General features: G+C 38.6%; 1 protein-coding gene across 1 annotated transcript in view; it reads right to left on the reverse strand.

Annotated features, from left to right (window-relative positions):
* Window positions 1-14,307, reverse strand: part of LOC140140710 (uncharacterized) — a 92,226-nt gene that overhangs the window by 58,163 nt on the left and 19,756 nt on the right. Inside the window, 6 exon segments of the mRNA XM_072162467.1 lie at window positions 4,233-4,294; window positions 5,729-5,883; window positions 7,549-7,757; window positions 8,298-8,360; window positions 9,771-11,634; window positions 12,906-13,148. Coding sequence (XP_072018568.1) covers window positions 4,233-4,294; window positions 5,729-5,883; window positions 7,549-7,757; window positions 8,298-8,360; window positions 9,771-11,634; window positions 12,906-13,096 — 2,544 coding nt within the window. The 5' untranslated portion in view covers window positions 13,097-13,148.

The raw sequence follows: 14,307 nt of genomic DNA on the forward strand, positions 1-14,307 counted from the left end.
CATTGAATTTGAATGCATTTTGAAATCATTAATAGAGTATGGCATGAAAACAAAGTATCAATTTTCATATTAAAATACAAAATATCTTGAATTTTTTTTTTTTTTTTTTTTTTTTAGGTCAACCATGAATGATCCTAGCATCTAGGTCTAGGTCCAGGGACACTCCAAAACCGGAAAAAAAATTAATTTTTTTTTTTTTTTTTTTTTTTTTTTTGAAATTGAGTATAATCCCACCCCCAATTGTGAAAAATGTTCACATAAAAAACGGGTGGGACTATACTCGGACCAATACGGTACATAGTAATTTTATGACTTTAAATTCCCATAGAACACCACAGGCTAATGTAGTGAGTTTTATTTCATTAGTTCATTTCACCTCATTATAATAGTGTGGCTTTTAAATGAGCAGAAAACTTTCCTGACTGTTGTGTTACTAATAAAAGTTTTTTATTTGACAAAGAATAATAAAATTAAAATTTGACTGTATTGAGGTTTCAAACTGAGAAATATGGGGCTATTTAGTTTGAGTGCAAACGCTGCTATGTCATGTACTCTCTCCAATCCACCTTATTAAAGGTCTTCATATAATATGTTATATGTTGCAATTTAACAACTGGCAAAACTATACTTTGTTTATTTGATTTAAGTAGATACGCCACACTGTGGGCTGCACTGGTACTGTGGTAACTGACGGCATACTTTTCACAATTTTATGTTTTCGCATGTAGACTTAAATGAAAGAACATATTTGTACATTTTTATTTTCTCAGCACCTGCTTAGAACATGAAAATAAAAGTTGCACAAAAAATGTCTACTTCTAGTGATCCCACTCTGCCAAATGAAAAGAGTAATTTTCTCATATATTTTCAGTCTAATAATTAGGACAAAAGCTGGACAGCTTCATAATCATTACGCTGTCTCCCAGAGATGATATCAAACCCTGCCCAGAATCCTTTGCAATATGATGCATCAACTCATTATGGCAAAAGGCACTCTTATTTTGCACAGTCCCTTTGTTTTTGATGTTGAGAATAGATTGGCTAAACATGGGTGGATAGTCATGAAATAAACACATTTTGCAAGATCTGGATGTGCTCTGTTCAGTCAGGTACATTTTGTCACTCTCGGCCCATGTTGCACTAGATGGCAAATCAGTACAGAATTGAAATGAAAGAAATGCATTGTGGGAAGTGTAAGGTATCTTCTCTGCCTGTCTCGTTGCACAAATTGAAAAATACCGGAGTAAATCATCAGGGGTAGTGCATGCAATAATTATGTGTAGGGGTGAATTATAGGGAATAAGGGAGAAGAATATTTTGGCAAGACAAAATGGGGGCCAACATCAAAACGGGGGTGGGGGGGGTGGATGGGGGATCTTTGGCACAGATTTGTGAGATACTTTTTCGACATTATGACCTAAAATCAGTAACATTTCCTGCTCACTGCACTTGTACAACATGTTTTTTTTTTTTGCCCGTCAAAAGGGGGGAAGCAATTATTTGGCAGACCATTTTGAGAATTCTTCAAGGTATAATTTGGGGGGGGGGGTGAATTTCAAATGGGGTGCCTTGATTTGAAATTTACACCCCCAGTAAGGTCCTGTCTTCCATAGGGGGTGTATGGATTACAAATGGAATAGCATATTTTTGATGTCAAGCCAACAATTCCATCCATTATTTGATATTCTTGCTCTCTGAATTAAAAGCTTGTAACAAAAATTTTGGGCACATTGGATTTAATGTGTACAGGTGTGTTTGAATGAACATATATATTATTGTTAAGAAGTTCTGACCAATAATATCCGCTGAAGGCGCCGCTGACACGGTGGAAGCGCTCCGGTGAGTGTACCAAATTTGAGTAGCGTAGAAGTATAATTTTGTTTTCTATTTAAGTTATGAACAGTTCAAATAATGGCAACAAAAAAAAATGTCCCTGTATAAATACAACTGGTATGTGTTGCAGGTAATGACAGACATGGTTACTCACCAAGGATGATATAAAGCACCAGGGATTTGTAAACTGAACATGCCTCAAGAGAAAAATACAATTCCCTGGAAGAAATTTGGCCAAACCTCCCACAAAGAAAACAATATTTGATTTCTCATTATCTATTTATAATTATCAGGAATCACAAGTTCCACCAAAAGCCAGAATTTGCATCCAAAAATCAACATTTTCTGGAAGGTGCTTCATGGATTCCACATTTTTTCTCACATGAGACCGAATCTTGGATCAAATAACAGAAGAATTACACAATTTTTGACTAATCTTTCCTTTACTATCAGTGATTCCTGCCTCAAAAATATTTAAAATTGCAATTTGCATTATTATAAGATTTAAAGCTAAAGCAAAAGAAGGTATACCTCAAGCACCCATTTAAAAATAAATCTTTACAAAGATTAAAAAAAAAACCTTTGACCCCTCGCATGCCAAGCACACGATCACAGACCGGTAGCTACACGGGTTATTGCTGCCCGCCAGCAATTCCGCAATGATATAACACTTAGGTGATTGCATCATCGCAGACCCTGGGATTCATGCATGCGCAGATTTTTTCATCGTAAGATTTTGTAAGATTTTTGGGTATTAGGGTTAGAGCAAACTTTAATAAAAAGTTTATGTAACAGTAAGCTGTGCAGTAAGCTCATTAAAAAGTCTACAAATTTTGTATGCACTTGATGATTTTTAATTTATGCTCAAGCAGCACAAATTTATAGGCATTTTATCTTGAGGGCAGCAGACATCTCATGGATTCATAAATTCACAACTTGAGGGCAGCAGACATCTTAATGAATTCACATGTTTCAAACCAGAGGGAGGAGGGACATAACTCAAAAGCAATCGGATTTCTTTTGAATTTGATATTTGAACGTTTTAGTTGAAGCGGGATTCGAACTGGTGACCTCTGGTTTGTGTGATTAGAGCTCTACCATTTGAGCCTATAATGGACGGTAGATCCCAATCACCAATATCATCACTCAGGCACTGCAGTGTCTATTCATCTATTGTTTCCGATTAGAGCGCTGTCGTTAAACCATGCTGTTTTCTTGCAGAGGATACATTGAAATGATTAGATGGTTCATTATGTAAAAAAAGAGGCCACTTTAAAAGTTGCATCTGAGTCCATTACCGTAACCACCTGGGTATAAGCCAACATTCGGCTATAAGCCCACCCCCTATTTTTCAAATCTTTCTGGGATGCAGACGGGTGCACTTGGCTATAAGCCCAGTACTAAATTTTGGCCAAGTTCTTAAACCAAATCAATGCTTTGCTCTCATAAGAACAAATATAAAACAATATCAGTTGATAATTAACATTCCACACTTATACCCGGGTGGTTACGGTATTAAGTTTTCTTTCCATAGCACATGAACAGGCCTGACCTACAGGTACTACATATTGTTTGATAGATCGCCCTGGGGGCGTTACATTTTCCGATAGGGGGCGTTTATTAGAGGTCATCTTTATAATGATAATTCCCATTAAAATCATTAGGTAAGCTTAAAACTCACGCTGACATGACGAACTATGTACTTAGGAAAGATGACTTCCAGTTCACTTCCCGATAACCTCTACATACTCAGTCGAGGCCATTGAAAAATGTAAGTGTTATGACTTATGAGACTTTACACACTGTTTTCATGAACTTTTCAGGTGAAATTTGTAGTATAACAGTCAAAAACTTGTAAAATTGGGCCCTTTGTTCAGAGGGGGCGTTAGTTGAAGGCTTATTTTCATCACCAAAACTGCTGGGGGCGTTTATTTGAGGGGGACCGACTATTCGAGGAAATACAGTATGTACATGTAAAACGAATTAAGCTTGCTTTTTTAAGCTTAGTTTTTACATATTATATTGCGTAAAATATTTTTCGAAATCAGAATATTTAACCACTGCAATGAATAATTCATGTCAAGACAGACAAATCTTAATTCTTTATGTCTGGACATCAGGAATTCTGTACAAATCCAATAGGGGATGTGAACTCAAAGATGAACATTTCACTTTTCTTCTTTTTTGTTGATATTCCTGAAAAGAAAGTGGTTCAAGGGCGTTTACCTAATTTATCAACCATATCTAAGGGATATCGGAACATTTTTACCACACTGCAGCTTTGCAACATGACTCATAAGGATACTACAGGACAAGACAGGACAGGACAAGACAAGACAAGAAAAGAGAAGACAGGACAGGATAGGACAAGACATGATAGGACATGTCGTCTCTCTTACCTTAGTCTCTTTGCCGACTATGGCAGTCTTCACTTGCTTGACCTCTGTAGCTCTTGTGGGTGCTGTCACAAATACAAAACACAAAGGGTATAAAGTCAGTCATGTGCTTGTGATCAATCATGTCTTATGAGGGGTGATTGAAATGTTTGCGGCCCAAGGTAGAAGAAGACAAGCTATAGAGTTTTGACTGATATTCTGTACAGTTTAACTTCTTGAATGATTACACAAAAAGTTTGAGTAAGTATAGTTTCTTGTTATTCTGTTAGATATAAGTAAACCTTGACAGTCACCACTTTCTGAGAACTGAAAAAGCCTTGAAAATTAAAGGAAAAATGTGGGGGGAGTGGGGATCAGCCATCGTGCAGTGTCATCCCAAACCTCGCCTCAGTCTCATAGGCTTAAGTAATCACAGAGGACCACAAAGACAAGATGGCCACACTTGAAGCCCCTTTGTAGAGCATTATAGTAAAGAGATAGGCTGCCAAGTTCAAAGGTGGCAAGGAGAGCCTGGAAGATGACTCTCTCAAGGAAAGCCAGTAATGGTCACCACAAATAGACAATTATCATTACCAGCTGATTGTTAAAGGTCTAATTACATCTAACAGAAAAAGATTTAAGTAGGCCTGAAGAAAAAATCCGGAAAATCTGGAAAAAGTGTGTGAATTTGGGCTAAAAAGCCCCAAAACAGGCTGATAATAAATAAAAGTGCTGAAATTTGAACACAAAAAAATCCTGAATTCAGGATCAATTGTGCAAACTTACATCGCTGGATAAGTTGTGCACAGAATATTAGTCAAAACTGTATAACTCATCTCCCTCTACCTTAGACCACAAACTTATCAATCATCCCTCGTAAATTCAATATTACATGTACTTTGCATTCAAATAACTCAATTTACTGGTTCTGTAATTTTTCAAATAACTGATCCAGTTTACAAAGATGCCACTCAGTTGGACTGGTGAGAAAAAGCATATAAAATTCACGCTAAAAAGACCCAAAATGGGCTCACTTAAAATAAATAAAAACGCAGGACTTCAGACCCAACCGGCATTCACCTGTAAAGTGGGGTCTCTAGTCCAAGTTCAACACTTTTGCCGAATATCCATGAGATCACATGAACAACAGCAGCATTGGAAAGAAAGTGCAGAATTTTAGAGTAACAAAAGAATCTGGTATCCCTGTGTTTTGGTAAAGTGCAACAGATTCACTTCAACAAGTTAGCTGACGGTTAGGGACTGAGTGAGCTTTGGAAAATGTAAGACCACCTAATGGGTAATTACGTACTCGGGTACCCGATTAAATTTCCTTTTGTTAAATCCCCCCTACATACACATTACACCCCCCCAACACACACACCCACCCACAAACCAGTTCTCATGAGGTCAACCAAACCTGTTGTAGCATTTTTCCACAAGTTTCAATCGTTTGGTGTCCTGTTGGTCCACAACGTCAAACCCACACACACCACACAACTAGGTGCTATAACCAATCATACCTGTTTTAGCTCCAGGCGGAGCTGAAGCAGAGAATTTTTGTCCAAGTTTTATTCCCTGTGATTCTTGTTGGTCCACTTTGTCAAATCCAAACATTCCAAGTAGTTCATTCATGGTGTCCGTGGCATAGTTTTTCATTTGACCTTCATTTTCATTGCTGTATAAAAGAAATGGGAGAGTTGTTAACACGCATATAGCTACACCAGCAGGCGCCGACCGGCACTAAAAAATCACAATATAAGAAATGGGAGAGTTGTTAACACGCAGGGTTATAGCTACATCGGCAGGTGCCGACCGGCACTTTAAAAAAATCACAATATAAGAAATGGGAGAGTTGTTAACATGCAGGGTTATAGCTACGCCGGCAGGCGCCGACCGGCACTTAAAAAAAAATCACAATATAAGAAATGGGAGAGTTGTTAACACGCAGGGATATAGCTACGCCGGCAGGCGCCGACCGGCACTAAAAAATCACAATATAAGAAATGGGAGAGTTGTTAACACGCAGGGATATAGCTACGCCGGCAGGCACTAAAAAATCACAATATAAGAAATGGGAGAGTTGTTAACACGCAGGGATATAGCTATGCTGGCAGACCAGCAGGTGCCTACCGGCACTAAAAAAAAATCACAATATACGAAATGGGAGAGTTGTTAACACGTTAACAAACCCAAACATTCTAAATTTATTATTTTTTTTACTTATAACAATCGGTCGAAGCGAAGCAAAGCCAATAGAGGTAGTCATTGTGACGTCAACGCCGCCATCTTGTGGGTACGGAGTGACTTGTTGCTAAGATCACCGCGTTGATGCTTGACTGAAAAGGTGCATCACGCGCTGTAACTTCCGCGTTATCGGGGGCGTAATGTATAACGCATGACATGCAGAACGGCAGTACCCACAAGATGGCGGATCCTGCGGAAAAGGCTGACGCCCTATATACTGCTCAAAAGCAACTAAATTAAAGGGATGCCAACTGAATATGACGGGACAGGGATATGGGAAGCAGTCCCGACTATAAAAGCAGGAGGAAAACCGGAACACTTGGAGAAAAACCTGCGAGCACGAGCATGGATCAGCAAACATGTGGCAACGCAGGAGAATTGAACCCGGGAACGCAGGGGAATTGAACCCGGGCCGCAGTGGTGAGAAGCGAGTGAGAAGACCACTACACTAACCCATTGTCAACCCAAACCTACGAATCTTCTTTCAACCTTTATTCTTAGTCAGTGGCTGTGGCTTAGCTTGTAAATGCTGAATTTCATTGGTTTCTACATGCCCTCTATTTTATGGTAGACAGCAGCAACCGCTTCGAGGACGCTTGTCAAAGCGCAAGTATGTAGTGTGTTCTATAATAATACGTGAAGGAGATTGCAGTACGCGCAACTAAAACGGTAATCAAGTTTGTTCATTTCAGATAAAGTGGAGTTTTCATGACGGTAAATTTTTGCTAAATAAAACAGTGTTTAGTTATTAAAATGAATATTTAACTGACTATGATTGAGAATAAACGATAGGAATTTTTTTGTTTTTACTATCCTCTACCGTGTGATAGACAACAGGCAGGTCCAATATTTTATCATAGTGGATACTGGTTGCGCCAGCATCCACTACTCAAAACATTGAACATGCCTGTCGTCTATCACACGGTAGAGGATAGTAAAAACAAAAATTCCTATTATCTAAAATAGAAAGTGGTTATTTTGATGCAGTTTTAAGTTTAATAGTGAAATCTGACCCTTATTTAAAACATTATTTCTGCTATCTTTCACACACCTAGCATACACACAGTGATGGTTTGTCAAACAACATTGTTCTTACGTTTTTTCATCGACTATTTCTACAATATCGTCATCATCGTCATCATTTTCTTTGTCCTTGTCTTCTTTGTCCTTGTCTTTAGTGATGTGCTGTGCGCTAGCCTTGTGTTGTTTACGTCTTGATGACCCAGCTGGTGGTGTGTCTTTTGTGGGTGAACTGACACTACCAGTGGTGGCGCCCTCCTTAGATTTATCAGCTGCATCTGATGCCTATTGGAGAGAGTGAGGTTGAAAATAAGAGTTACCAATTAGCATCATGAATGGTCTATAGCTCTAGTATAGAGCCTCTGCCACTACCCATAAATACACCAGCAATTATGAGGTCTGTTATACTACCATATCCACAAGCAATCTCACTTTTCTAATGCACTGGGCAGCAGGCTCTAGGAAATTAGGAAGTTGATTCTTACACATCAAAATTTAACCTCTTATCCCAGCCTATAAATTGGGGAATTTAGAATCATTAAAATCATTCAATACAACAAACTGAAGTCGGCGCTGCCTGCCTCGGTATCAGCGCCTCTCCTGTTTGGACATTGCAATAACGCACCTTAAAATAATACTTTCTGCTTCCTTCTCTTTCCTACCCCTAAACATCCCACACCCCTACCCTCAGTCACACCCCTATGCACACACCCTCATACATACCTCTGTTGTATCCATACTTTCTGCTTCCTTCTCTTTCCTACCCCTAAACATCCCACACCCTTACCCCCAGTCACACCCCTACGCACACACCCTCATACATACCTCTGTTGTATCCATACTTTCTGCTTCCTTCTCTGTGCTCTCTCCTTCCTGTACCACTTCATCCTGCAATAATAGTAATACAATAAGCCCAATCAACATTGTAACTTCCAGTTTTTGAGAGCAGTTTTGGGACACTTTGACCTCCGACATATCGGGGAAATTGCCAATTATAATTAATTAATCTATTATTGTAATAATATTATTGTTACAAATATTAAAATAATTAATTTATACAATAACCAAGTTTTTTGGCTTTGTTTTTATTCTTGTAAAACATTTTAAATCACATATTTTGTACGCAAAAAAAACCAATTTTTCTTAATTTTCCCGATAGTTCAGAGGGGCAAGTGTCCCAAAACTGTGAAAAGTGTCCCACAATGCATTGCAAACTTCTAATGCCGATTTAGCTTATTATATTACAGTTGTGTACCCCTGATTGGTCAATTACATGGTCTAATAATTTGATCAAAATAAAGCTTCTAGATCTCTTAGTAATTTTAAGCTTAATCCCCTTCAGCCATACTGCTTTATTGCTACTATACCTCTGATTGGTTCAAAACATGATAATGATATAGCCATCTTTGTCGACACAACCAATTTCCAGAGTGAGTAAACACTGAGAGCAAAGGAACCATGTGTAATATAGCTCCATTACACCAATGGGCTCTTCAGTTGAAATCCATACACTCCCATTAAAGACATGTGAATTTCAAATGGGGTCACCTGAATGGGTGACTCAGTTTGAACACCCCCATGTAGAAGAGTATGTCTTTTACAGTGGATGTATGCATTTCAACTGGAACATGAGAAGACATATGTGATGCAATCAAGCAAAATGAGTCGGATGTCGGGAATATTGATTTTAAGATATAATCAATAATAGTATTCAACTTCCTTTGTATTTTATTGTTCTGAGCAACACTAAAATGGCCATATCTTTGGAACCATAAGTCTAATTATGATGGGGTTTTCAGCAAAATAAAGCTCTGAGAATGGCTGATATAATGATATTGAAAACTGAATTTTGATTTTGATCGACATCGGACTCATTTTGCTTGATCGCATCACATATGTGCACAGCAAGCATAATCTTGGACAACTATCCACACAGAATAAAGCAAATGATTCTATCTGGTTCAGTCGTGGTAACTGGATAGTTATCCAAGATCCTGCTTTGTGCATTTTCTGCAGTGAGAGGTATGCTCAGAGAATCTATCTAACACTTCCAATAATGCATTTCTTCCATTTTAATTCCCCGTGTTGATTTCCTATCTAGTGCAACATGGGTCGGCAGTGACGAAATGTACCTCCATGAACAGAACACATCCAGATCTTACAAAATGTATATTTCTTAACTGTCGACCCGTGTTTAACCAGTTTATTCTCAAACTGAAAATCTGCACAAAGTAATGGGAGTGTCATTTGATGAATGAGGTAATATCAATGTTGCAAAGGATTCTGGGAAGGGCTTACCTTTTCAGCTTTCTTCTTGAGTTGTGACACAATATTGCCCAGACTGAATCCAACCTTGCCTTTCTTGACAACTTTTTTCTCTCCACCACCTGCCGCAGCTGCTGGGCTCTTACTGCCTTCTTGAGAATTACTACCGGAATCACCTTCTTCAGATGCAGCAGGTGCATCGCTGGAATTCTCTGCTTTCGACGAGTCCTTATCTGCTTCTGCTGTGCTTTTCTCTTCCGATGTTGCTTCTGCTTCCTGTGTTGGTTTAGTTTGAGATGTCCCTTCTTCTGTTTCTGTGACCTTTGGACTTTGAGATGCTGATTCTGTTTCTTGTTTTGAAGCGGTTTCTTTATCCGACTCTTTCTCTTGAGGTGATGTTTCCAATTCTGATTTATTCTTTTCCTCAGATGGTTGTTTTTCTTCAGACCCATCATCTTTCAGTTTTTCATCTGCTTTCTTGGCCGATTCCAAATCGTCAGTTTCAGCATCTTTCATCTCAACATCATCCAACTTGTTTTCTGTATCATCCTTAGCTTCATCTCCGCTTTTTGCTTCTGTGCTAGCGCCCTCAGCTGGAGTGACGTCAGAGGACTGCGCTTCTGATTCAGGCTTATCTTGATCTTTAACTGATTCAGTTGATTGCTGCTCAGATTTATCATCAGTTGTTGGTTTCTCGACATCAGCTTTCTCGACTGTCGTTTCACTCACATTCTCAGTTTCTACTTCATCTAGTTTCTCATCATCAACCTTAGCATCTGATTCCACCTGAGCATCCTTATCTGCTGACTCCATTGCCACATCTTTCTCTTCTTCTTGCGCTGCCACTGATCCCGGTTCAGACCTCATCTCCACATCTCTTTGTTCTTCATCAACTTCCATGCTCTCCACATCCTCATCACGCGTCTCTTCCACTTCCATATCTTCGTCCTGCTCCATCTTATCATCTTCCTCCGTCTCTTTCAGTAATGCCTCTTCTTCCGCTGCTGTGATGTCCTGTCCTGTCTCTTCTCCTCCTGTGTCTTTGTCTTCTTTTAGCAAAGCATCCTCATCACCCACTGTTTCCTCTGATGGTTTACTGTCTGCTGCATCTTTTGGTTCTTCAACTATAGGAGTATCCTCAGATGCTTTACTTTCATCCGCATCTTTGGTTTCTTCCACAAGAGCCTCTTTGTCCTCTTCCACCGTAGGAGCATCCTCAGATGGTTTGCTTTCATCTGCATCTTGAGGTACTTCAATAGGAGTCTTGCTTTCCTCTTCCACTGTAGGAGCAGATGGTTTGCTTGTATCATCCTCTATTTCTGATAATAAATCTACTTCATCTTCTTCCTCTTCATTTTCTTCTTGCATTTTGTCTTCTCCCTCGTCCTTTTCTTGTCTCATTTCATCTTCTTCAACTTTCTCATCTCTTTGTGTTTCTTCTTCTGTCTCCTTCTGTCTTTTCTTTTCATCTTCTTGTTCCATTTCCGGTCTTTCTTCATCTTCTTGTCCTGTTTCATCCTCATGTTCTTTTGTTTCATCTTCATCAGCATTCTTCTCTTCTTCCTCCACACCACCCTGGGAATCAGGCTCCACACCACCTACGGAATCAGACTCTTCTTCCTCCACACCACCTTGGGAATCAAGATGGCCTTCAGCATCTTCCTCATCCTCTTTCATTGTTTCAACGTCCTGGCTATCTTGAGATTTCTCTTCAGAATCTTGAACATCATCTTGCGATTTTTCTGCTAACTCTTCCGTTTTTTCACCTTCAGTCTCTTCCTCAGGCTCTGGTGGTATGCCTTTTGATGGTTCTTCATCAGTATCATCTTGGATGTCTTTTGATGCAGAGACTTCACCATTCCCTTCCATGACAGTGCTTTCCTCTTGTTGCTGACCACTACAACAAAAACGAAATCCAAATATTAGGCTTAGGAAGAGAATAACAACACTTACAGGTTAGTAACCGTTTGGAGAGCATTGTGAAAAATCTCAACATTTTGCCTAGATCTGAGGAATATCCCCTATTGAGGTAATGATCAAGTTCATAATAAAGTTCTGTCACTTTTTAACTCCCCAATTCACCCAATCTCAAGATTTTATTTTCTGAAATTTGTTGAAATAAACAATTTTAATCACAACTTCTGCCCTTCAAAAATTCGAACAGGCTCAAACAGATATTAAGTGCAAAATTATGCCATGTGCAAATTAAGGTAGTTACAGTGTGCGTGAAATTTTCCGTGAAAATTTCATGCACCCGAAGTCAATATGTCATTAGAAAAGTAGTTAGATGGATATCAATAACCTCCATGCCTGTGTGAGTATAACAATCAATTTGATGCACTTGGTATAATAATACATACACGGTTAGGAATTTAAAATTAAAACAAGTACAGAGATTTATTATGCGTACATGTTCAGTGTTCGATTTACCTTGTATAGCTAAACAAAATGCCGCCCATCTTGGACATCCTGCTACACAAATTTCAGCTTGTATAGCAATTTTTACAATGTATATGCTAAGATCATAAGAATAGATCACCTACAAATCTGTAAAATGTATTGAAGCAGAATTTATTTCTGCACATTTTGACACATCATTTGTGGCAATTGACTAAATATTGACGTCACAGCGTACATTTAAATCAATGTAACCCAAGATTTGAAAGTAGCCGCAAAAATCTATTGATTTGTATTCGGTATAATGGAAGGAAATCTGTGTTATGATATCTGAGTGTTTATGTATTGTATTCAAATCTGGACCTCACTATATTGGAATTGACGGTTTTTTTTTCTGGGCTATCGTATCAAATGAGGTGTCAAAATATGCAGTTCAATAAATTCCGTTTTTGAATAATGTCCATTATTTAAAGAGGGGTAATTACTTGTTTTGAGATGTTTAGGTTAATAAATTTATGTGTACACTTCCCCCCAGTATGCTCAAGAAATTGGGACTCGTGCACTTGCGTTGAATGTTGATGCGTCAAATCGCTCCTCCCTGCAGGGCTGATTTCTCTCTCAACCTTACTGCTAGAAGGTGATTTATGGTACAATTATCCTCTGAAGTTTTAAGGAGATACTACACCTCTGCCCAATTTTGTGCCTATTTTTGCATTTTTCTCAACAGCTATTGTAAAGTGCCCCAAACAATGTGACAATAAAATAGCTTACCTTGCAGATATATCTTCTGTCTCTTCAGTGACCTTTGATCTTTGACCTTCGATTGTCACCTGAGCGTCGCCTCCTGCTGTGACCTGACTGCCATCTGATGTTGTCACTTCTCTAGCGCCAGTCTCCGTATCTGAAGGTTTCTCTGCCGTTTCTGTAGTGATAGGCTCAGTTTGTTCATTACTAGCCTCCATGTCTAAGTCATCAAACTACATGCAGATAGAGGGTCTTCCTTGCTTTCACCAGCTGTTAAAAAATGTGAGAAAAACAGACATTTAAAGGTGGGTAACCCGATTGACATCCTCATCGCCCATTTTACCCTATCAAAATGCAGATGTTGGTATCAGGTGAAAGCTCATACTGTAAAACACTTTAATTTTGCAGCAACTTTATTTCGCGAATCGCCAATAAGCCACATTTTCACAGCAATTTAATTTTGTGAATCAACAAAAAAAATTTAGAAGCTTAAAATGCACTGTAAACTGTATTCCCTGTCAAAGTTTCCGAATTCATAACCTCAATTTTCTCTTGTTTTCAGGTAGAATTTTTATCTTACCTTTCTTCACAACAAAAAGATACCTAATTTTGAAGGTTTCATGAAAATCGGACATTCCGTTTTCTTAAAAATTGCCATTTTGAGCGTGAGGGCGCTTTTCAAGATTTTGCGCAAATTTTCTTCCTTTCGGTATTTTATTGTTTACATCTATGAAGATACACCAAAGTTTGATCTGCTCCAGAAATGTGAGCTTTTTAGCAGAAGTAGTTTGTCCGCAACGCTCATCAGAACGTTCATTTGGATGCCACCATTGGATTGTACATGACAAAAGGTCGTTGACCCCCATGTATTTGTATAGCAGTATCGCATACCTGCCAACTTTTAGGTACCTAAGCCCAGGCAATGTTAGCAGATTTAGCACCCCAAATGACCACTTTTGACATAAAAACTTGTTTTAGACTTTTTTGAAAAAATGCTTCCTTCATCCTAAAAAAGTGGTTTCAAATGTTCCGTTTCCTATACTTTTGTACATGAGAGACATTCTTCAAAGTTCTTTTTTTGCCTAATAACATGGCTTAATTGGCTGAAATTGATATATAATACGCAATATAAAAATGATGATTCAACAAAATTTTGACATTTTTGGCCAAAAAAGCAAGTTATAGGCCCTAAATTACTTGCTATTCAAGGTTGGAAACCAGAAAAATACTGCTAAAAAAAAAAACAAGGCGGTTCTCGAACCACGAGTCTCGCCTGCTTTCGTGACCGCCTGCTTTTGCAATTACTTTTGGTAGAGGTAAATGAATTTGGCGGTTATCGGCTGGGCATGATTATCTGGCTGATGGTGACTGTACCCACCAAGAGTCATGCTCATGCAACAGTTTTTACTAATTTGACTTCAGATTTACC

Source organism: Amphiura filiformis, chromosome 19 (genome assembly GCF_039555335.1).
Source record: "Amphiura filiformis chromosome 19, Afil_fr2py, whole genome shotgun sequence".
NCBI lineage: Eukaryota > Metazoa > Echinodermata > Ophiuroidea > Amphilepidida > Amphiuridae > Amphiura > Amphiura filiformis.